Source organism: Rhinopithecus roxellana, chromosome 3 (assembly GCF_007565055.1).
Source record: "Rhinopithecus roxellana isolate Shanxi Qingling chromosome 3, ASM756505v1, whole genome shotgun sequence".
In the NCBI taxonomy this organism is placed as follows: domain Eukaryota; kingdom Metazoa; phylum Chordata; class Mammalia; order Primates; family Cercopithecidae; genus Rhinopithecus; species Rhinopithecus roxellana.
Genome location: NC_044551.1, coordinates 52,840,243 through 52,866,141, shown reverse-complemented (window position 1 = coordinate 52,866,141; position 25,899 = coordinate 52,840,243). Strand labels below are relative to the sequence as shown.

Sequence of the window (25,899 nt, the reverse complement as noted above, 5' to 3'; positions counted from 1 at the left end):
TTTATAGCTTAACCTATTTTATGTATACCTCTAATCGATATGGACTAGTTTTATCTGTTTTAAAACTAGAGAAAACTTGAGGAAGAGGAGTCGATTTTAAAGCCAGAGGTGGAAAGGATAATGAGAGAAAGGGATGGTCACTATGCACTGGGAGGTACCCAGTTTTGCAGAGGAAAGGCAAATGGGAGACTATGAAGGAACCAAAAAGACAGGGGAAAAAAAAAAAACATCTGTAGAGAAGGTCATAGAACCATCCAGAAAAGTGTGAAATGAAAAGAAATTAGCATCGGGAAGGTCATGAGAAAATTTAATGAGGGTCACTATAGCAGACATGGGAAGCACTGAATTACTGTTGTTTAAAATGAAGTGATTACAGAAAGCTGAAAATGAAATGCTGATGCTTCTCATGCCCTGATCTACAAATATTATGCACAGAATTACAGATTTTCCCATATATGTTGATTATACTTCAAAGACATTACTTAATAGATGCCTTTATTTTGGGGTAAAAAAGGCTTCTGTTGAACATAGAAATATGCATTTAATAACTCCCTGTGTATTTTAGCATAAATCCACCTTACAGTTTTCTAATTCAAAGCCCCAAACAACATCCTCAAGTAACTCACTCCACTGTATTCAGAAGTTTAGATTTATCATGCACGATATATATCTCTGTTCATCTTTATAATTAAATGAAGAGGCTGTACTAGATCGAAAGGCCTATTTATACAAACTGCCTAATGTATTATAATACAATTTCTTACCTTCACCAATAAATCATGTTATTTTCTTTTATATTGAATTGGTTGGTGGTTGATGTCAAGGGAATTTATGTGCAGACACAACAGGAAATATGTAATCAATACTGCCATAGAGGTAGGCAGGTAATTTGCATCCTTCAATATTTGTGCAATTTTTCAATCTTTGCATATGTATCATATCCACTTAATGAAATACAGGGATAAACCTGGCTTTTTAATTATCATGGCATATGGCATATAGTTTCTTATTTCTCAAAAGTTAAAATAATTCAGATATATTATAACTCAAAATATAGAGACCATTTAGGTTTGAACGTTGAAGGTTTACATCTACCTTTACCCCAGAAAAGGTAGTATTTGCTACCTTTCTGGATATTATTTGCTAGTATTCAGTGATTCCTAGACTTGTTACATACTTATTTAATAAAAGGATATATATATATATATGAGGTATATGTATATATAATGATCAAAATCTGAGTCACTTTTGAGTGAAAGGGGATGTTGTTTATAATTATGCCAGGACATCAGGACAAACGCAGACATAGGATCACACTAGTTAAAGGTAAATTCAAATCAACTCAGAGAAAATGTTGTACATTGTGTTCCTGATGAACTTATTTTCATTCCTGTTGGTTCCACAGATATTTCTGGAGCAGAGGGCACCAGGTAGATATTCCATAAGCAGTTCTCATGTGGACAAACAAAAAAATAATCTCTGTGAAAGTGGTAATGTGACATTGTGTTAAGTGAATTATCCTGAACAGTAATAGCCTCACTAGGAAAATAATTTTAAAATATTTTTTTAAAAATTAGCTTATGGTTACTAATAACATTAAACTCCTAATTGTACTGGAGAATATTTCTTAATGTTTGAAAAACAAAAGAAATGTTTCCAAAAAAATCCTAAGACCAAAGCATATTTTAAAAGAATGAGTGCAGATAATAATTATACATATAAATAGAGTCAAATCCTTATTTAAAACCTGACAGTCAAAACTATGTATTCAAATGACCCTGATAATCTTTCAAACCATACACGTGGGCAAGGTACCCCTTCTTATAGTGGGTCATCTGGTAAAATACAATGTGAGATAACCAAAGCAACGTTACAAAAAAAAAAGATATATAACTTGTTTTTCTTTGTACAAAATAATAAATAATTTCTGATATAATTTGAAGCCAATTTTAGTTGTATAATTTGCATTGAAACTTGAATAAGCTGAAGCATTTTTTAGTTGTCTTATTCTAAAATAAATATTTTATCTAAGAAAAAGAGAAAGTAAATTTCTTTTTCTTCTGTTCAAGTTTGGACAGAATTGTAAATGCCCTTGAGATTATCATTTTATATAATAAATTAGAATAAATTTGTGGAGTTTTATGAATTAATTTTTATCATCAAGTAATTCAAAGTTGGGGAAACATTTTTTGTATTTGTTTTCTCATAATATGTTTTTTCCTATATATTATGTATCATTCCAGTGCTTGGCATACTAAGTGGCTTTCAGTTTCCATAACATAAACTGTCATACAACTTTCATTTGAACACATTCCATACTGAATCTCAACATACTCCTCCCTAGGTAACTTGCATAGCAGAATCTTTTAAACCTCAAGTATCATTTGATTCTTTGTCATACCATCATATGTTGGCACCACATTTGGTAGAATTGAGGTGGTCTGAGTCAGGGAGGTTATTCTGATTAGCTTACGGAGTGTGACTTGCTACACTTGGGAGTGGCATCTCTCTCTGAAACCTTAGATTTTTTAACCAAGGGTAGCACACAAAACCATTTGAAATTGCTCAAATGAAAATCAGGCTGACCGTTTTCTCCTCACCAATTCCATCTTCTTCTCTTAGTTCACCATGCATTCACAACAACTCCATTCTGATCCTCATTTATCAGGAAATTTATATCCAATAATAGGGAGCAATCCATGCTTCACTTATGGTGGCCTCACTTAGGTCACCTACTTATATGTGAGCTATGGACTGAAAGGGTAGCCAGAAGAGGTCCCAGTCAGATCCGAACTCAGTGACTTATGCCAAGTGTGATCAAGGTTTACCTTGCCAACTACTCTAGTCTCTCTGGCAAGAGATGGGATAAAGTTGGGAAATGAAAGTCAGGCCTCTGGGAGGGAGAGAGGACTTCAGCTACCTCTACAGTCATGGTAAATTCTGATTGCATCATAGAGGCTCACTCTAAATTCTCTTCCATCCATCATATGCAATAGACCTGAAAAAGGTAATCTCAACAGAAAGTAACCCAACTCATAATGTTCAAATCTATCATTTAAAGTTAGTCTCTTTGGTTGACAAGCACCATTCAACGTATTCATAGATAGATTCTAACCATGTTGTAAAATGTTGAACCATATGTAATTTTTAATAAACAAGAATAAGCATTTCAAAATTCTACAGAATGACTCTTAAGGTCCTTTCAACTGAAATGTCATTCTCACAGGTTTAGAAATAGAAACAAAGACTGAATGTGTGGCCTGAGATCACATAGTTATCGGCAAAACTAGACCTGGGTTTGTACAATCACAGTCATTTTCACAAACAAGAAGTTGAGAGGGAAAACATATTTCATATTAAAATCCTAACTTTACAATTTGTTTAGGTGTGAGGATTGAAAGTTAATTTAGAATTGGAAGTTCAAGAACAGAATTAGAAGTTCAAAAAGAAAGTTTTGTTACCTTTGGTTTTGCCAATATTTACGTTGAAAATCATCTCACAAATTAACTTCAACATTATTTTAAAATTACAGATGACTATATCCTGTATCCCTTGGCTACATACTTTCTGAATAACAATAAAAACTAATCAATGCCATGAAAAGCATACATTGCATTATAATATATAATTGCAGTTATAATATATATTTTCACTAATTTTATCAGTTGAAACTCAAATATGCTTTTACAGCATCTTTTCACCAATTCCATCTTCTTCTCTTAGTCTACCACGTGTTCACACCAAATCTACTTTGATCCCCATTTATCTGGAAATGTATATCTAAGATTAGGGAGCAATCAATGCTTCACTTATGGTGGCCTCACCTAGGTCACCTGCTTATACCTGAGGTATGGACTGAAAGGGGAGCTGGTCCCAGTCAGATCACGGCTCAAATATGCTTTTAGAGTATATTTGAGTTTCAACTAATAAAAATGAAAAAGTAAACATATCATACTTTATTAGTCTGGAGGGATATCATAAAATTTACAAATGTCCTATTATTTACCCCAAAAGAGAAAACATTTCATAAAAACCAATTAAAATGAAGTATCATTCCATGAAAACAAAATATTCTTTCAAATAATGCAACTCAAAATGTGCCTAGACATTTAACATGTTAATTACATTTTTGATATTCATCTTAGTAAATGAAAATAGTTTTATGATGATAAATGAGCTCAATATTTGAAGACAACATGCCTCACCTAAGTGATCTACTTTTAAGAGTAAGAACGCTGGAAGAACTCTCATTAAAATCCCTGCGTTCTATTCTCTATGACTTCAGTTAGGATTCTAGAGAGATCCAGGTTAATTGCTGTTGGCAGCCTTGTTTTCTCTTTCTGGAGTGTTTGTGCTCTTTTTCTTTTTCTTTTCAAATACACACACACAAAAGAAGTATGTTAATATCCAAAGAAAATAGCAGTTCTGACCAATAAATATATAAAGTTTCTTTCTTTTTCTTCTTCTTTTTTTTTTTTTTTTTTTTTTTTTTTTTTTTTTTGAGATGGAGTCTGGCTCTGTTGCCCAGGCTGGAGTGCAGTGGCACGATCTCAGCTCACTGCAAGCTCTGCCTTCCGGGTTCACCTCCTTCTCCTGCCTCAGCCTCCCAGGTAGATGGGACTACAGGCGCCTACCACTACGTCCAGCTAATTTTTTGTATTTTTAGTAGAGACAGGGTTTCACCATGTTAGCCAGGATGGTCTCGATCTCCTGACCTCATTATCCGCCCACCTTGGCCTCCCAGAGTGCTGGGATTGCAGGCATGAGCCACCGTGCCTGTCCATATAAAGTTTCTAAAGGCTCTCTTTCTGACTTTCCTCTCCACCACACATTTACTGTATATATTTATTTGTTTTTATTTATTTACTTATTTTTGAGACAGAGTCTCACTCTGTCATCTGGGCTGAAGTGCAGTGGTGTGATCACGGCTCACTGCAGCCTCCAGCTCCCAGGCTCAAGGGATCCACTCATCCCAGCCTCCTAAGTAGCTTGAACTACAGGTGCGTGCCACCATTACGAGCTAGAAATGACTTGATTGCAGTGAAATAGTTCTTGCTCTGGTGCACCAAACTTCCATGCTTCATGTTGCTAAGTGCAATTGAGCATTTTGGTGCTCAATTTATTGAACTTGTAAGCATCTTTTGACTTTGTTGACAAGATCTACTACACAGCATAATGCTCATTGATACCCTCTTTTCCCTTGATGTTTGTGACATTATATTTTCTTCCTATTCTCGCTTCTTCACTGTCCTCTGCTATCTCATCCTTCTTATTTAGCGATCACATTGTAGTTTCTCACTGCTCAACCCCAGTCCATTGTCTCTCTACATATATTCTCTTGCTGGGCAACTTCAATGAAGTGGACTTTCAATGTCATCTAGCTCAGGGTAGTTCAGGATCTATATTCAGCAGGATATAAGAAGTTGTATTTGATGCCATTCTAACTCATGCAGGTCTCTACATTGTCAAAGATCATTTTCCTGAGTCCATCAAAAGTACCTAGATAGTATTCACTTTTCCTCAGGTCTTCTGTAAGTATGCTACTCTGATACGTGCTATGTCAAAGGGAGACAAGGGTAGAGTTTTCCTAATTGGTTTGCCTACATGCCCTCTTGTCATCAGGAGTTCTGTTCTCTATTTCATTCACTGTCATCTTTTGCAAATTGAAGATTTTATAATGGGACTCTCTGGCTTTAAACCTTTCTTTACACTCCTGAAACAAAACTTACTGGCTTTGCCATGCCCCACAAATCTCTGGATGCTTTCACCCTTTCCTACAAATCCCTTCTCCTTTCCAGGCTCATTACGCTTTAATTCTCCCCTCCATCTACACAAGCAATTTGTCTTCGACCCCAGGAACAAAACAAGGAACATATTTTTTGCAAGAATACCTCTTTCTCAGAAAAACAGTCAATTATCTTTTCATGTATGCCAGTACCATAAAGGAATAAAAAGCAGGCTGCTAAGAGAAAGAAAAAAGGGTTTGGACAGAGGTTCCCACTTTATGAAGCAGAAAGATTCCTTACATCCATCTTTCTTTTTATTACAATACAGATTTGCTATCTTGTATCAAAGAGCAATCTAAAGAGTTTACAGTTACACGAGCTCCTCATGCAGCTGTGAAAAGATTTAGAATATTACAACAGATAATGTAAAATTAGAGAAAGTGTTTTATTTTTCATGAACTGTAATGAAAAATTCAAATAAAAAAGTATTATTATTATTATTTTTTTAGATGGAGTCTTGCTTTGTTGCCCGGGCTGGAGTGCAGTGGCGTGATCTTGACTCACTGCCAGCTCTGCCTCCCGGGTTCACACCATTCTCCTGCCTTAGCCTCCCGAGTAGCTGGGATTACAGTCGCCCACCACCATGCCTGGCTAATTTGTGTGTATTTTCAGTAGAGATGGGGTTTCACTATGTTAGCCAGGATAGTCTCAATCTCCTGACTTCGTGATCCGCCCGCCTCAACCTCCCAAAGTGCGGGAATTACAGGCGTGAGCCACCGTGGCCGGCCAAAATTACTGTTTTTAAGGGAATATAATTAAATTTAATAAAATTTAATAGCCCCCTAAGACCAAAAAATATTCAGTACGTTAACAACTAACATTAATGATTAATTACTGTGAACTAGTAGAAGTTTCTACAAGATATCTATTTTTTATTTAGTTTTCAGATTCGTTTTGCTTTCTGATTTATTCATTTATATATTTAAGGTGTGCAACATGATGATGTTTTCCCAATAATAGTTTTCACTATTATTACATAATGAAATGCTTAGTGTAGTCAAGCAAATCAATGTATCTGTCATCTCACATAGTTACACTCCTTTTTCACGTGGAGGGGAGAAAGCACCTAAAGTTTACTGTCTTTGCAAATTTCCAGTACAACACAATACTGTTATTAACTAAAGTCCTTTTGTTGTATATTTGATCTCTACATTTACTCACCCTATGGCCATATGACCCTCACGCTCATCCTGAATGAATGGGTGACCTCCTCTGACCTCAGAAGCTAAGCGGGATGGGGTCCTGGTCGGATTCATTTAGAACGATGCCACATAGGTTCTTGCAAAAAAATGTGAAACGCTATTTCAAGATGGGATTCTGAATATTTAAATATGAATTCTTTCTGAAATATACACTTTCAAAAGCTATTTCTTTCCGATTTTATCCTTCTTCTGTTATTTCAGTTCTTTCAACACATTTGAATCTATTTTGAGATTAATGATAGTATAGAGAAAATTAATTCATAGGAAATTGGAGCAGCTGTTTCCTTACCCACATTATGTATGCCTAATCCTTAAGTTTTGTCAAAACGATTTCCTCTCATTCAGAACTGCCATCATACAAACTTAGGGTTTAGAATGACTTACCCAGGAGAATGAGAACACAGAGAAGAATAGCGATTAAGGCTCCTGTACTCAAACCAGCCGAGGACAGGAAGGCTTCTGCATGGCAGGTCCGCACGCGCCCATCTCTCTCGCATGCACAAACCCTGATGGTGAGGGTGCTGCTGCTGCTGAGAGAGGGGATTCCACCATCAGAGATCATAATGGGCAGATAATACACATCCTGAACAGTTCGACTAAATCTCCTCCGCCTTGTCAGAATGCTGGCTGTGTTATCTATGACAGACATAAGCAAAACAAAATATTCTTAGTCAAGCCGCCATTCAAGATTCACATTTCCTTTAATGGATAAAATGGGGATGTGTATCTTTCTTATTTCAGTTTATGATGTGGACAAGGGAATACGAAGGGGCAATTATTAAAGAGAAGCTAATATTGGTTCTCCAATTGAGAAACCTATTTAGAAAAATTAATACAGCCACACTAAAGATGAAGGAAAATAGTGGGAAGACAAAGGAGGAGGAAGAAATGAACATTTTGGACATGGACCTAATAGCTACAAGATTTAAAGGGATGCAGATGGCCTGAAGTCATACACTTAGGGTCCTATGCTTTGAAGTGAGCCAATGAGACTTTCCCCAAACCTAGAGGCTCTCAATATATGTGACAGGACCACAAATCTGTATTTTTAGCAAACTATTGAGGTGAAGTTGATGCATAAAATAGGTATAAGAACTACTGGTTTAGATAATATTTCTATGGAGACAGTAGATCAAGCAATAATTTTTTTTAGACTTAGCTGTGATTTGAAGCACTATTGTTTGACCATGGGGAAGTGAATGATGAATAAAATAGCTAATCATCTTTTTTTAAACGTGTTTATTAAATGCAATGTACTATAATAAATGCCTGCATGATATATTGTGTTCAATCTATAACCTTATGAGGGACAGGGTGCTAAATTCTTTAATTTATAGCTGGAAAAAATTTTATTATGAATACTAATTTAAAAGTAAATAACCCTAGTCCCAGAGTGTTAGTTTTCCAAAATCACAAAGCTAGTAAATGATAAGGATAAAACCTCTATTCTAGAACCCTGCTCAACATCACAATGTCACTTTGCCTCATCTCCAATTCACTGCCAAATGGTATTGATGTCCTCAGTGCATAGAGTATATGTTTCATTGTACTGTTATTCCTCGTCCCTGAATGCATAGCTGAAAACCCACAAGGTTCACACTTGGATGTACTGTTCAGATCCCTTCATAAAATTACCTGTTGCCCTAGCTATAGATTGCCATCTGCCCCCAGGTCACATTCTTCTGGAATAGCATATAACTAATAACTCATTGCTGAAAGGTTACAAATGTTGGCCTGTCCCCCTTCCTATACTACTGACAATACTGATGGACAACTTTAGCTCCAGAGCTTTTCCAGGGGGTCAGCCATTAAGAGACATTAAGAGTGAATGGCAGCTCCATTTGTCACTCTACCCAGTCCTTCTTCCTTCTCCTGTGATCTACAGATGTTGATCCCAATGGCACACTCCACAACACCTGCACTCCAAATGCCAGTTCAACTCCAGGGAACTCAACATGCAGCTACATCTATGAGTTAATTATTTTGCACTAAAATGTAAGTGGATCATTAGACATTTACAATGAGGGCTTCTTTTTCTCTTATCAATGTCTTTTATTCTGAAAATTGAAATTGTATTTTATATAGCTATGTTTATAATAGTCACAGTGCAATATTCTAAAATGATATTATTTATTGTACATTGCTAAATTAATATAATGAGAAAGCTAACTAATTTTTCAAATATTCGATGTACTACACATAATAAAACACAATAAAATATGCATTACATACATATATGATTGAGTTACTAAAATTCAGAAATAAATAATCCAATGAGAAATTGAAGATTTTTCTTACCCAGAGAAAGAGAAATTTTTAAAAACGACATCAGCTGTCTACTCTTAACCATGTTATAGGATAGAGGAAGAAGATGTGGAGAAATTATATCATGTGTATTATATAAGAATTTATCAGTCACATTTGCTTTCCCAGAAAACCCGACCTTTGTGGAAGCAGATCTATCAGTTGTAGGATGATGCATCATAATTAAGAAGTCTTTAGTCTATGGGAAATGTGTGAGATAAGTATTCACAGGCACAAACATGTCTGACAATCTCACAGCTGCTCCTCTGAAGAAGAGATGTGAGACACTGGTCTCTGAATCTCAGGAAACACGAATAGTAACATGTGAAATGACATAATATGTGGTGTAGATGGTGGCTGTTTCATGACTAAGGCCTAGCATACATCTCATATTAATAATCTCGAAGCATGCTATTTTCAGGAAAACTATTGGAAATGCAATCAGAAACAAGACAAATGCCAGAATAGGTTTCTAGTGCATTTTAAGTTCTGAAATAGAAATCTCTAAGATGTAAAGACATAAAAATGTTCATTCTTTTTTTTTCCAGTTACAGTTTTGACTTTGGAAAAGAAAGGATGATTCAGGAGGCAAAGAGCTTCCCAGCTAGAAAAGCTTAGCACAGCAGAATAATGAGCTCTTGACAAGGGATATTCTATACCTCACCAGAATGGCAAAAAATATACCCGGCAGAAGGCTCACTGAACTTGAAAAATAAAATTTTGAATACTAAGGAAGAATATGAAAGGAAGAAGAAATATATATATATTATATAGAAATATATATTATATACAAATATATAGAAATATATATTATATACAAATATATATTATATAGAAATATATACACACACTATATATACACATACACAAACACAACACACCATACACACAAATACACACATGTCCATATATATGTGTATATATTAGACACAATAAAATATGTCTTGCTGAAACTGCAAAATTAGGCAACAAGACCGATAACAAATCTCTAATACGATATACAACGGTTAAAAAATGAATGAGGGCTGGGTGCGGTGGTTCACGCCTGTAATTCCAGCGCTTTGGGAGGCCAAGGTGGGTGGATCACCTGAGGTCAGGAGTTCAACACCAGCCTGGCCAACATGGTGAAACCCCATCTCTACTGAAAAATACAAAAAATAGCCAGGCATGGTGGCAGGAGCCTATAATCTCAACTACTCGGGAGGCTGACGCAGAAGAATTGCTGGAACCCGGGAGGCAGAGGTTGCAGAGAGCCAAGATCACGCCATTGTATTCCAGCCCAGTCTGTCAACAGTGAAACTCTGTCTCTAAATAGATAAATAAATATAGAAAGTCTCGAATGGCATCCAAATAAATAAGAAAAATTAATATAGGCTGAATAACTAGAAAACATAGCAGGATAGAACATCTGTGGATGAGAAGTGCTAACTGTCAATGTCAGTCTCTAATAATGTGCACCATAGCTGGGTTCTTAATTCTAACTCTCTATAGCTAGGATGAAGACAGCAGATTATAGAACATTTGGAAGCCAAGCTAGTAAAGCTAATGTATTAGATTAAGATTCAAGGAGATTTTGTATAGCTGGAACAAAGAAATTTAACAATGAGACACGAAATAAAGATGCATATTACAGGGTAGACTTTGGAAAGTATCACATAGGGAGGATCTTGAATAGCAGCTTTATTTTAAAATACAGATAGATGATTGACAGGTAAATAGGTACACAGGTAAATGATAGATTAGATAAATATAGACATAAAGCAATAAGTCTGTAGAGCTGTCAAACAAGTTAAACAATCTGAAAGCATTTAATAAAGATAAGAAATTTCTGCTTCTCTTTATCGAAAGGACTGCTGCACTGGAGTACTGTGCATAGTTTTGGGTTCACTACATTAAAAGTGAAATTTTAAACCAATAATATGTGTTTAGAAGACTTTGGGACATTAAAAGTATAGTTTGGAAAATATTTCACATGAAGAATTAACAGAATGTAATATCTTTTTCATTATAACCAATATGTTCTTAGTATTTCCATAAAACATACCCTTAATTTAACGCAGAAATAGTTTTGCATATATTTTATATTTAAAAATAGATGGCAATGCATTATTTATTTTGTTATATGATCCCATTTCTTGTTCAAAAAGGATATGGACACAAAGAGGAGGAAGCAATGAGGTTGTCACACACATATGTAATATCAGACTCAGGCCTACAGTCTAATAATACCCTGTGATTATTGTGAAATAATTGAAATTTCATTCCTTTGAAAAGCAATCATAATAATATAAATAATTGCTTCATCTTTCTAGCAATAAATATTCCAAAGATGTTTATAATTGATAGTAATTTTGTGGGGCTTTTTCACAAAAGTATTTTGTCATAAAATATATTGTTAAGTAGTTATGCATTCAATTTCTGTATTTCTACAGGTTGCAGAATATGGTAGTAGACTACAAGTCACATGCTTCTGTAGATCAGATGTCATTTTCTTTTCTTTTCCTTTGTTGTTGTTTTTTTTTTTTTGAAATGGACTCTCATGCTCTGTCCCCCAGGCTGGAGTGCAGTGGCACAATCTCGACTCACTGCAAGCTCCGCCTCCCAGGTTCATGCCATTCTCCTGCCCCAGCCTCCCGAGTAGCTGGGACTACAGGCACCCACCACCACACCCAGCTAATTTTTGTATTTTCAATAGAGATGGGGTTTCACTGTGTTAGCCAGGATGGTCTCGATCTCCTGACCTCATTATCTGCCCGCCTCAGCCTCTCAAAGTGCTGGGATTACAGGCATGAGCCACCGCACCCAGCCTAGATGTCATTTTCTTTAGCTACTATTAGGTGTCTTATTTTTTTTTGTTCAATAGTTTGAAAGACCTTGCAGGATAGACTTTAATTTATGTGCCACTGTAGTAAACTATGATACAGTTTAAATTAAAATAAGGCATGCTTTTAAAATAGGTTTTGGGGCAAAAATAAATTCTATTTTTTCAGTCGAAAATTACCTTATAGCTTAGAAAATAGTAAAAAGTATGCGCTTTTGGGAACTGAAATTATTAGACACCTGTATACTCTCAGTTATATCAGCACACTCCTTTTTTGATAATGCAGGCAAAGATACATTTTATTTCAAGCATAGCCTGCCAGATCATTAAAGTAGTATTTCCAAATCTATCAGAACAGCAGAAACATTTGAAATCCTCAGATGTGGATCTCTAATTAGACCAAAAAAAATTTTAATGTGTATGAAGAGAAAGCTGGGAAATACAGCCCAACTTCCACCAGACAAATAAATAGGCATGGTTTCATATTGTTTCTGAGTTTTTTTCAGTCTTGCAGCAGAAATAGAATCTATTCATAATTTAACCATTATCAGAGCGCACGCATCAAACAATGGTGTTTTGCATTCCCACAAAGCACCCTTTCCATAATCGGTGCTTGATGAATGATTTGAACTACACTCAGCAGGAACTTGTCTTCTGTTACAGTTTTATTATATTGACATGCAGAAAGAGATTGAAAGCAAAATGAACTCATTTATCTTGTAATACTTCAGCAGCATGATCTCTTTATGCTCTCTAATGAAAGTTTATTTCTTCATTTTCCCTGACTTCCCCTTCTTTGAATCCTACAGTGGCTTAATCTCCATTTTCGGACTCTGGATTCTGCTTGTTCATCTAAGTTTGCAAACATCCTTGTGGCCTCACTTGTCTTTCTGCCAAACTACAAATGCGTGATCCAATATGTCATTATGTTCTGATTTGCACCCTGGAATGTCATCCCTTTGACCATCTGCCACACTCCTTACTACATGACAATCTTAAAATCCTGGATAAATACAATGTCCATTGTCTGTTTCTGCTTTGGATTCACAAAACATGCTGATACAAATTATAACCATCTTAACTGATTCCACCTAGTATATTAAAATAAATGTATTTATTTTATAATCTCCAAGGAGATTATTAATCAATCTGTTAGCGTTTGTCCTTTTTTTTTTTTTTTTTTTTTTTTGAGACTGGGTCTCTCTCTGTCACCCAGGCTGGAGTGCAATGGTGCAATCTTGCCTCACTGCAACCTCCACCTCCCGGGTTCAAGCGATTTTCCTGCCTCAGCCTCCAAAGTAGCTGGGACTACAGGCACCCGCCACCACACCTGGCTAATTTTTTGTATTTTTAGTAGAGACAGGGTTTCACCATATTGGCCAGGTTGGTCTCAAACTCGTGACCTTGTGATCTGCCCCCCTCGGCCTCCCAGAGTGCTGGGATTACAGGCGTGAGCCACCGCGCCTGGCCAATATTCGTTCTTTCTTCAGATGCTACACAGTAGCTCTTCTAAATTTCTTTTGTCCTTTTTCTTGCTGTTTTTCCATTCTCTGCCGAAAACATCTCTTTCTGCAAAGAAGCTGCCATCTATTACCAAGAATTTAAAAAACGTATTTTAGGCCGGGCGCGGTGGCTCACGCCTGTAATCCCAGCACTTTGGGAGGCCGAGACGGGCGGATCACGAGGTTAGGAGATCGAGACCATCCTGGCTAACACGGTGAAACCCCGTCTCTACTAAAAAATACAAAAAACTAGCCGGGTGAGGTGGCCGGCGCCTGTAGTCCCAGCTACTCCGGAGGCTGAGGCAGGAGAATGGCGTAAACCCGGGAGGCAGAGCTTGCAGTGAGCTGAGATCCGGCCACTGCACTCCAGCCTGGGCGACAGAGCAAGACTTCGTCTCAAAAAAAAAAAACAAAAAACAAAAAAACAAAAAAAAAACCATATTTTAAATTGTTCAATCTTTCTTTGCCATTACATCTGTATATTCAAGACTGTATTTTGGACTTTACAAAATAAGCACAAATACACAAAAAATAACTATGTGATTCTTGAAGAATATCAGGAAATCTGCTTATGAATGACACAAATTTGTCTAAGTGTTAATTTAGAAAGGAGGGAAATAAAGAAGAAAAAAGGAGCTTTTAAAATAAAGTCCAAGCCAAAATGCAAAATAATTCATAAAAACATAACAATAATATAATAACTGCAGGAGAGATAAGAACAGCTGTTTTAAAAATAAAATAGGAGTATGAACTCCAAGAGAAAACTTCTACCCATTATTTATCACAAACCTTTAATAAACAGTATTTTTTTTTAGTAGAGAATGAATTAGTTAAAGTAGAAAATACTATGTTTGGAGTCACTAGATTTATAAACACTAAAAAAAAAGTGTAAGCATAAATCCTTAGATAGTTTTAACAAGTGAATGTATCATTCTATTTTTAAAATAGTTTTTTTCACCTGCATTAATGTACAGGGTGGAGCAGATGACTCCTGTAGCACCATGTGGTTCTTAGCAAGGAAAGTATTAAAGCAGACGAATGGAACTTACATTTTCACAGAAGGAAAGCAAGGGACATGCAATGATAAAATTAGTTTTATATATATATACACACATACATATATACATACATATATACATATATATGTATTATTATTATTTTTTTTTTTTTGGAGATAGAGTCTTGCTCTGTCACCAGGCTGGAGTGCTGGAGTACAGTGGTGCGATCTTGGCTCATTGCAACCTTCACTTCTCGGGTTCAAGTGATTCTCCTGCCTCAGCCTCCCAAGTAGCTGGGACTACAAGCGCACGCCACCATGCCCAGCTAATTTTTGTAGTTTTAGTAGAGACAGGGTTTCACCATGTTGGCCAGGACGGTATCAATCTCTTGACCTTGTGATCCAACCACCTTAGCCTCCCAAAGTGCTGGGATTATAGGCAAGAGCCACTATACCCAGTCAAAATTAGCAATATTTTTGTTTTATTTTTCTACTTCTATATTTTTGCTTAGTGAATTTGAGTCAGTTTTCTTTCATTGTGAGTGGGAGTAAAAAGGTGAGAGGTGGTGTGGGCTGGCAAATCCATAAGGGGAGAAATAATTTCATATATATATATATGTAAAACAACAATGTTTATATGTTTTACATATATATATATAATCAATAGAGTTCAAAATAACCAGAGAGAAAACAAAAGCATATCTTTGTACCTAAAGCAAAAGAGCCACTAAAATGGATCACTACAGTTCATCCACAATCTTTTACATTTTAGGGTCAAGATTGTATACATGCTCTTTAACTTCTCACTAGCCAAGTTGGAGTGTCTGCATTCAGCTAAAGGATGGTGTAATTCTCTCAAGGCGCGTCCAGATAATGTTAGTATTTGACTGGTAGGAGAAAGGAGAGCCACTGTAGAATAAAAGCCATGTGTTCCAACCTTGTCCCTGACCTTAGATAACTGACTCAGCAGGACACAGTTGCAGTCACATCCATTAGAGGATATATGAGGCTTGATTTGTAATTTAGGGCAGATTATATGTGCCTTATTTTGTTTAGGAGTGTGAGGAATCGCTAAATGGTCTCTTGAAACCCTGTGGATAAAAACAAAATTTTAAATGGTTATACTCTGTAGAGAAATTAAGCATATTACAACACCAGCTGTGAGTTCTTGTTTGAAGGACAAAAATAAACTACGAGAATATTGACTGCTACAAATCTGGCAATACCAAAGAAATACAAGACAAACATTTAAAATTTCCCATGATTTCCAATGTGTATCAAACTACATACCTGCATTTCCCTACCAATGGAGTGTGAAATTTGAAAGGACTCCAAAAGACACCTTTCTAACAGTTACATAGTCAACATTAAAAATATCCCTTATTGTAACTTCCATGCAACATAAGCTTAAAGTCGTATCTTCTTTCACCAACCCCCAATGGCCACAAGAAAAACAAGTTTTCCTTTTTCCTTTTATGTGTTTTGTTAAAGGTTATAAAGCAACTTATAAATGTTATGATCATTTTTAGAAGAATGAATGCTGCAAAAATAATAAAAAGTAATAAAGCCAAGGAGAACACCAAATCTTCAGAATGCCACCAACAAAGTAAAAATGACACTCCAAGAAATCTTTTGTTTCATATGATTAAAAAAAATTAATTTCCAGCGCATTTTTCTTGTTTTAGAAACAATGTGTTATTTTGACTCATTTATTTTTAAAGAATTCAAGTATCTGTGAGAATGGACAACGCCTACCAAAGAGAGAACATAATAAAAACCAGTGTGAGTAGCAGATATTCCTGATAGCAAATCATCAAAAAAATAAGCATTTTCCAATATGAAAGACAAACTAAATGTGATTTAGAACCCTGTAAACAGAGATAGAAATGCACACATAATTACTAATAACCTTTTGCCCTAATCTGTAAGATTTACAAATGTACCTTACAGTTAGAATTAAGCCTAAGAATTAGGTTGGCAAATCTCTTCACATCAAATAAAGCACAGTCCCTCAAGAAACAGCATGAAGATCATGAAACAGAATGGATTTATCTTTGTAGACTAAGCATGATTTCATACTGGAAGGTTAGTTGTACTTGCGTATTACAAATGAATGAACATGGTTATTGTATTCCTGGAAGCCTGGCTCAAGTCTACATTCATAAATTTAGTGATAATATGGCCATAGTTTATTCGCTATGGATGTGAAGTTTAGCAGTTAAAATTATACAATGAAATTACTTGATATTATGATTAAAAATTGACATCACAATGTAAAGAGAAGGTGATAGTAAGAAAACAACTACATTTTAAACAGAAAACATTTTATACTTCTTTGTTGTTTTAGAAAATACAACTTTAAATGCTCTAATTCTCTTTGAACTCTGGTTTTTAAATTTTAAATACAGTTGTGTTATTACCAACATACTAATTAATGATAAAAATAGGTCAATATTAAGCAAAATTATGTATTTTACAATATACATTATAAAAGAAAAACCCTTCACTTGATTATTCTCTGAATCAATGTTTAATATTTAATAAATTGGGAGAAATAACTTTCCAGATAAATATGGAAGATTTATTGGCACAATTTTTTCTAGCCACCACAATTTGGTACTAAAGCAACTAAAGAATGAATGCCGGAGTATCTTATATTGGAGTACAGAATAAAGCACAGTGCTTAGTCATTAGTATGTTCCCATGAGTGAATTAAAATGCCACTGAGTCTCTGCTTTGCTACATTTCCCTCTCTAGATTTTTCCAGCCAAGAAATTGATGCTGCATTCTGTCATCTCTATGTTGTTTTAATCCACCACTTACTGAAAAGTAATCTCTGATTCACCTCCCTGGTGGAACAAACTCTATCCCTAACGTCAAACCATGTTCCACCACTTTTAACAATACAGTTTGTAGTGATCTCTCTAAAGTAGCTCACATTTCACCTCCATCCATGGCAAATTACATTTCATATCATCCTCATTTCCCCAACTAGACAGCAAGCCTCTTGAAAGCAGGTCCTGTGTCTTTGAATTCCTTGAATCAGGCAGTTTAAAAAACTGCTGTATTCCCAGCAGACAGTACATAACACTGGAAAAATTAACTAGGAGAAGAAAAACAATGTTAAGAACTGTCTACAGAATTTCTCTTAAGAGGAAAGGCATTCTTTCCAAGGAACATAAGGAAGAGGTGATGAATAATAATTTGATGTGAGGCTAGAGTGGTATATGCTGGACATATAGCTTAAAATGTCAGCTCGAGGGAATCAGGGTGTGTGTGTGTGTGTGTGTGTGTGTGTGCGCGCGCGCGTGTGTGTTTGTAAAGCGTTTGTCTTCATTTTGAATTAGGCCCAGTAAGTGAATATATTCATATTGACAATATGCAAAGTGCATTTAATAGACATTTCATAGGAAATACTATATTTTCTATCAATTTATCATTGCTTTTATATGTGATTATATTCAACACTTCATTGTTTCTGGTAAATGTTTAATCATATTAGTTTAGATAAAGTTTATTTTATACTTCACCTTTGAAAAATATTTGTTCTTATTTCATCTTATTTTCATTTGGCTGTAATAGCTCCAACAGTTACATAGTCAATACTGAAAAATCCCTTATTGTAACTTTTTGCCAAATGAATTTTATTATAAATAATACAGTTATTGTTTTCTGTAACATTCAGTATTTTGAAATATCACTGCTTAATTGTCACATGAGTGCTATCTTAGATAGAAAAGGATTCTTTTATTGTAGTTCTTTCTTTCCAATATCACTAAAAGTAGATCAATTGGCTGTTCACTTCCAATTTTACAAATGAGTATTTTGACACTGTCTAGTACCTTTACAAATTAAATTCACTGTGTGGAAATTTGTAACATTATTTCATCATCTGTCAAGTTAGAAGATTTTCACTCTTAAATCTATGTCTTTCTTCACTCAGGATAATTTCTTTAGTTATTCCATTATTGTTTTTCCATCCATTTATTTATGTTTTAGTTACCTTCTATGTGCCCATTATGACTCATTGCATTTCACGTGTGGTTTCAAATTCTTTATAGTTTCATCTCTATTTACACCGATAAAATAATAATTGCCTATATATCTCCATTTTACAAAAGAAAAAACAGAGATACCCTGAACATAATGTCGTGGCTATAGTTTCACCTATAATTAGCAGAGAAGCAAGGTTTCAAACAGTAGCAAGCTGTTTCTAGAGTCTCACTCTGAAACATTCTATTTGCTTCCCCTTTTGAACTTTCTGCTTACTGATGTAGTTTGTAATAGTGTTCATTTGAATTGTATCACCTTACCAGATTTTTTTAAATTGACAGTATTTTCATGTTAGCTCAAAAAGTCTCACTTAGATATATAATCATGTTTTAATATGTCCTAATTCACAATAACTGCCTCTGTCCTTCAACTAACTTGACCCCTGCCATGTCCTCTGATCTTTCTCTAAGAAAGGCGTTTTGAGTTCTGATTCCCAGAGATTCCTCCAACATAGTAAGGGATAGTAGGTAGAATTGAGCCAGCATCTAAATATGTTCTTGTTAATCTCAAAGTCTCTTTGCCTTGGAGGTGACTTTGGGGATCTATCCACAGGTCAAGTTTATTTAGCTGTCCATGTTATCCCAGTTAAGTTTTGGAAGAGAGAATGAGTTGGAAATCAATTCTTAGGCTATAATTTCTGTCACCTGATATTCTTTTTCAGATGGCTACTAAGCTGGCCTTTCCTTTCCCGGCAGTCTGTACACTCAAACTTTCAGTAATAGTTTGTACTGTGAGAATATAATTCTTTGGGAAGGGAGGATACATAGCAGGCATGTAAAAGTAACAGAGGCAACAAGTGCCTGAGAAACAGAGAATATTGGTTGAAATGGTGACTAATCCTCAGAAATTTTGGAAAGAAACTTGAATTTGCTCCGTACATAAGATGGGGTTCTAACCCAATTTTAATTAAATTTGAAAGAACAAATAGCTGTAGCATCTAAGGGAATATCAAGGCAACAATCATCTTCATGATGATTAGACTATCATTGAACGGTATCCTTTCTCTGAAGCTCCATTTATGCTCAATCACTTAATGAAAGTTTTCCTAAATGGTTCTTCATGTATAAAATGTAGGTCTAGGTAAAATATGCAGTTTTTGATCGACCAATTCTCCCACTGAAAACAAAGAGAGAAGCTTAAAATACCAAGAAAATCTCAGCTGGGCGCGGTGGTTCACACCTGTAATCCCAGAACTTTGGGAGGCTGAGGAGGGCAGATCACCTGAGGTCGAGTCTGAGACCAGCCTGACCAACATGGAGAAACCCCGTCTCTACTAAAAATACAAAATTAGCCAGGCGTGGTGGCGCATGCCTGTAATCCCAGCTACTTGTTAGGAAGAGAATCGCTTGAACCCAGGAGGCTGAGGTTGCGGAAAGCCGAGATTGCGCCATTGCACTCCAGCCTGGGCAACAAGAGCGAAACTGTCAAGAATAAAAAAAAAAAAAGAAAGAAAGAAAGAAAGAAGGAAGAAGGAAGGAAGAAGGAAGAAAGGAAGGAAGGAAGGAAGGAAGGAAGGAAGGAAGGAAGGAAGGAAGGAAGGAAGGAAGGAAGGAAGGAAGGAAGGAAGGAAGATCTCCATTTATAGGCATCAGAAAACTGCTGAAGCGAGACAAGTAGAGGAGTTAATATTCTAGAGAAGGAAAAACTGTGGAGATAAAAACTGTTGGTTGCAAAACATCCTTTCTTCTATAGGTATTTACTTACATTAGGAACTAACAAGAGGCTGGGATTCTAAGCTGGGGACAGAGAAACTAGGGGAGCTTTTGGAAGTTTCCTGAATCTGCAATTAAATTGGAAATTGAGGGACGTGGCTGATTTTCCCTAAAGACATTCGTTATGTTTAAAATTTAAATTGCAAGTTAAATTGGAAGTTTAACAGAATGCTAAATCTCTAAGCTGAAAAGCCCTGAAAGACAAAGAAAAGCTTTTTTGTTATAACTTGGTGTTGAACAGTGATTATAGCTAAGGACTACTGCGAGTGCACAAGGAGGCTCTCAGTCTAGAGCCCTGGAGGGTCATCCTCTGGAAACAGAGACAAATCAGAGACAAACTGAAACTAAACAAAACTGCAAATCAGCCGTGACTCAGTTCAGACTCCGAGTGGATTAAAGTGAATATAATCCTCTCTAATTGCTTACCAGAGAAATGGTGAATACTCTCTGGAGAAGTATATTATTATTTGATCTTCTGTTAGTACTATAGCTTGAATGTTTCTGTCCCGTCCAAAATTCATGTGTTGGAATCTTAGTCACTAACACAATAATGTTGGGAGGTGGGCCTAATGGGCGGTGTTTAGGTCCTGAGAGCTCCAGTCTCATGAAGGAATTAATGCCACAGTAAAAACGACTTTCAGGCTGGGCACATGGACTCACGCATGTAATTCCAGGATTCTGGGAGGCCAAGGTGGGTGGATCACTTGAGGTCAGGAGTTCGAGACCAGTATGGCCAACATGGTGAAACCCTGTCTCCACTAAAAATATAAAAATTAGCCAGGTGTGGTGGAAAGTGCCTGTAGTCCCAGATACTTAGGAGGCTGAGGCAGAAGAATCGCTTGAACCTGGGAGGCAGAGGTTGCAGTGAGCTAAGACTGTGCCATTGCACTCCAGCCTGGACAACAGAGTGAGACTCCATCTCAAAACAAACAAACAAACAAACAAAGGCTTTCAGGAGTGAGATTTTTTTCTCTTCCACTGTCTTGCTAATAAAGAAAAGTGCTCCTGGCATGGCGTGGTGGCTCACGCCTGTAATTCTAGCACTTTGGGAGGCCAAGACAGGTGGATCACGAGGTCACATCCAGACTATCCTGACTAACACGGTGAAACCCCATCTCTACTAAAAATACAAAAAATTAGTTGGGCGTGGTGGCAGGCACCTGTAGCCCCAGCTACTTGGGAGGCTGAGACAGGAGAATGGCATGAACCTGGGAGGTGGAGTTTGCAGTGAGCTGAGATCGCACCACTGCACTCCAACCTGGGCGACAGAGCTAGACTCTTTCTCAAAAAAAGAAAGAAAGAAAGAAAGAAAAGTGTTCCTTCTGTCCAAAGGTGTCATCTTGGAAGCAGAGACAAGGCCCTTACAGACAACAAATGATCTTGGACTTCCCAGTCTCCAGAACTGTGAGAAATAAATTTTTATTGTATACAAATTCTCAGTTTCAGGTGTTCCACTATAACAGCACAAAACATGTGTCATTCAATCAAAAAATTCTAGATATATTAAGAAATAAGACCATGTGTCCCAGTCCTGTCTCCCCTTTCCCCCTACCCCCACCAGAACAACAACAAAAAAAGGCAAACACACAAAAAACTGGCATTTGTTCTAGATATTAGAAAGGCTGACAATGATTGTAAAATCATTAAGATAGAAAGCTAAAGAGAATGTTAAAAATAAAGAATTTCACTAGTGATTTACACGTCTATCAAATAATCAAATGGATATCAACCAAAGCGGATTTTCTTTGAATGGATGTATTTGTTCTCATAGGACTTTTGCTTCTTTAAGCAGTTCATTAGCTCCATGCTAGCACTTCCACCAATATATTCCCAGCACATGTCACAGTGAGTAATAAAAACTAGGTCCAAAAATAAAGAAACTTTAAAAATAAACATGACGGAACATTAAAGAAGACATTTGTTCTGCAATGTTCAGGTGAATTATCAGATTCCAAATTCAAGAGGGTTAGAACGTATATCAGGAAAGATCCCACGGGAATGGGAAAGATCTGAGAAAAACATGGAACATCATGTTACATTTAGTTATTTAGCAAAGCATATTTAGATATTAAATAGGAGAATTTCATCAGAGTATAGATGGGCGAAGATCTTCTTAGTATAAGGAAATTAGCTAACTTATGTAATTCTAGGCATAAATACTGCTAAAGTATTCTCTGGTATGAACTTAGAATGCATACATTAAGAAGGTATAATAAGCACATAGGTGTTTTTACAATAGTTACTAGTAGGAGTTACTTCCATAAAGTGTCAAGAAATGTAAAGCATGTGAGCTGAGATCGTACCTACTTACATGCTAGTCAGCCTGATGCAATGTTATAGATGCCTGAAGAAAACACAAGCCTCCTGAGTCAAAGACAAAGGATTTTTTTACTTATATCACAGCAAGGAGCATAACCTCTCCTTCAGATTTGTTTCCTTATACCTTAAGGTGAAGCGGAGTGATGTGGAGGCCCCAGGTGCTGTGGAGCACGCAGTGGGTTTGTGCCTCAGCTAAGGAATCTTAAATTTACGGAGCCTGGATGTTTGATAACGAATTGTAAAAATACATGCCCAATCTCTGTATCAGAGAGTATCATTATCCTTATTAATACTATACATCAAATAAATAAGTCTTTTGAACCTAAGGAAGACACTGTATCTTCTAAGGCTGATTGTTATACAAACTTTGCAGAAGAGATAGTCTGGAAGAAAATAAAAAATTAATGCCCCTGCTGGCAAGACATGAAGAAATGCAAGAGTTTCATGAGAAATTGTGCCCTAGCATGAATATCCTGAGGAGAAGAATTAAAGATCGAAGAAGTTCTGGTATTATTGTTCACAAAGGGAAACTGTTCCAGAGTCTTAAGGTATTTTATAATAGTTACAATTAAAGATGATTGACACCACTGTACTTCTCTGCTCATAATCCATTATCTACATATCAACCAAAATACTCCTTTAGAAATCATACTACATCACTCCTGCTAAAAAGTTAGTTTCCATATCTTCCATTGAAATTATGATTGATTTTTTTAAAGAAACAAAAATGGAGATTGACTTCTCACAGACTAAGAAACCAAGCTGGCTATAGATTGCCTCTCTAGCCAACTCTAACTTTAATTTCCACTTTCAATACCTATGTTGACTTTATATGGAACTTTAGTCAGTCTGTTAAGTTCACTCTGCTACTCTTCCCCATACCTTAGGGCCTTTAGGCTAGATAAACTTCCTGCCTATGAATTTTAGCCATTCCCTCTTTTCTTGTTAAGCTTCATTCATCATTCAGTTGTCAGGTTATCTATCTCCGTCTTTAGGAACTAATCGTAATTCCCCATTCCAGGACAGACACATCTCTTACAAGACGGTTGAGCAGCATGTTTATTCTTTGTTCCATTTCAGTTCCATTTGAGAGCAAGAAGTAGGTCCTGACTACACCTGTAATGAGATCATCACTTGCCATAGAAACCTACAGGAATAGTGTTTACACGCACGCTGGTTGAATGAATATGTGAGCTCCAATTTTGTGCCTGGAAACATGCTAAACTTGTTTTAGTGAACTCTGTCCCTCATGTAGAAATTAAAAGAAAATATTACCACTTAGATTTGAAACACATTATTATGCCACATCTGTTTCAGATCTCTTTTTAAGACATAAGACATTACACTTACAGTCCTTGCTTTCTATCTGATCCCACTTCTTTTCTATCTAAAATTGATCACTCTTTTGAATTTGATGTGCATCTTTCCCAAATATAGATTTCAATTGTACTATTTATAAAATTCTATGAAGTTTCTAGTTGTTCAATAGCTATAATTATATATGCAATATATGTGCTATATATACACATGTGTGCATATATATAATTAAAATTAAAATTTCTGAACATATATGTATAGCTACATATATACCATTAAATTTCCACATATCTCTATGTGGTTCTGTATAGTTCTCTATATATGCCAAAACTATAATTTTATTTTCATATGAATTTCCTAATTATTTTTATACATATTTTCTTTAAATTTATTTATTTGCCTCATTTTGTCTAATCAATTTTTATCTTTTTGTAAATATGTTATTAATTTATTTTTGTATTTTGAAATTACAAAAGCGTTTTTGTCATCATTTATGCATTTTTCATTAGAGTAAATTCATTTTTCTGATTTCTTTCTCAATTCATTCACTATCTTTTAAATTTTTGGTTCTCAGGCTTATCATGAACAACAATAAGCATCTCTTTCTCTCTCTTTTTTTGAAAAATCTCTGTGCCCTTGCTTTTTGCCATATAGCAATTTGGGAGATGTCACTAAACCAATGGCTTCCTGATCGCTGGTCCTGGTTTGGGGGCTATGTCTGATTTCTGTTGTTTCCCTCACTATGGACTTTCATGTGAGAAGTGGGCACAGAAAGTAATATTTTTTTTCTAAATTTATTTCTTTATATTCTGGGGGCTTGTAAATGTCAGTTAACTTACATAGGCACAGAACATGATAAATTTTCTCCCAGTTTTTTTGTCTGTTTTTTTTTTTTTTTTTTTTTTTTTTTTTTTATGTTTGATGGACATGTGAATGTCAATTAACTTACATAACACAAAGCCCAAGCACACAAGACCTTGCAGTCCATCATTTTCTGACTTTTATTCCATTGTATTTCCTGACTCTAATTCTACTGTATTTTCATTTTTGTTGATCTCCAGATTACATAAGTAAATGTAGGTATATAAGCATGTGTATATGCATGTATGTATACAGTTTGGTAGGGCTATTTTATTTTTAATTTCATCTTTATACATTATTATCTATAATTGCTTTGTCTGTGGAGGCAAGATCATTTGATTCTAATATATTTATATATGGTATTATTAATTCTCCCAAGGGTACTAAGTCAGTGATTGTAATCATGGAAAATGGACTTAAAAACCGAGGCTCAGGAGGTTTAGGGGCTGAATTTATGGAGGACAGCCAAGACTGTTAACTCAAGTACATGTTTTCAGCTATGTGTTAATATTTCCATCCAAAACAATTGCTGTTTTTTTCTATCTGAGAGAAATTATTCTTGTTATTTATTATAGCTGGAATTTGTGAATTACACCTGTAATCCCAGCACTTTGGGAGGTCGAGGCAGGAGGATCACCTGAGGTCAGGAGTTCAAGACCAACCTGGCCAACATGGTGAAACCCTGTCTCTACTAAAAAATACAAAAAATTGGCCTGGCATGGTGGTGGGCACCTGTAATCCCAGCTACTTGGGAGGTTGAGGAAGGAGAATCACTTGGACCTAGGAGGTGGAGCCTGCAGTGAGCCAAGATCACACCATTACACTTCAGCCTGGGCAACAAGAGCGAAACTCCATCTCAAAAATAAATAAATAATAAATAAATAAATAAATAAATAAATAATTTAATTCACAAATTCCAGCTATAATAATCTTGTATGAAGAAATTTTCATTAAGAATGTGGGATTCGGCCAGGCACGGTGGCTCATGACTGTATTCCCAGCACTTTGGGAGGCCAAGGAGGGTG

General features: G+C 35.9%; 1 protein-coding gene across 9 annotated transcripts in view; it reads right to left on the bottom strand.

Annotated features, from left to right (window-relative positions):
• CDH18 (cadherin 18) overlaps positions 1 to 25,899 on the bottom strand; it is a 1,132,251-nt gene that overhangs the window by 4,703 nt on the left and 1,101,649 nt on the right. For 5 of the 9 annotated variants that reach the window (XM_030927840.1, XM_030927845.1, XM_030927844.1 and 2 more), the window contains one exon: positions 7,373 to 7,624. In XM_030927840.1, the coding sequence (XP_030783700.1) occupies positions 7,373 to 7,624 (252 nt within the window). The remainder of the gene's footprint in view (positions 1 to 7,372; positions 7,625 to 25,899) is intronic. The other 4 variants (XM_010386934.2, XM_030927843.1, XM_030927842.1 and 1 more) reach the window with 2 other exon arrangements.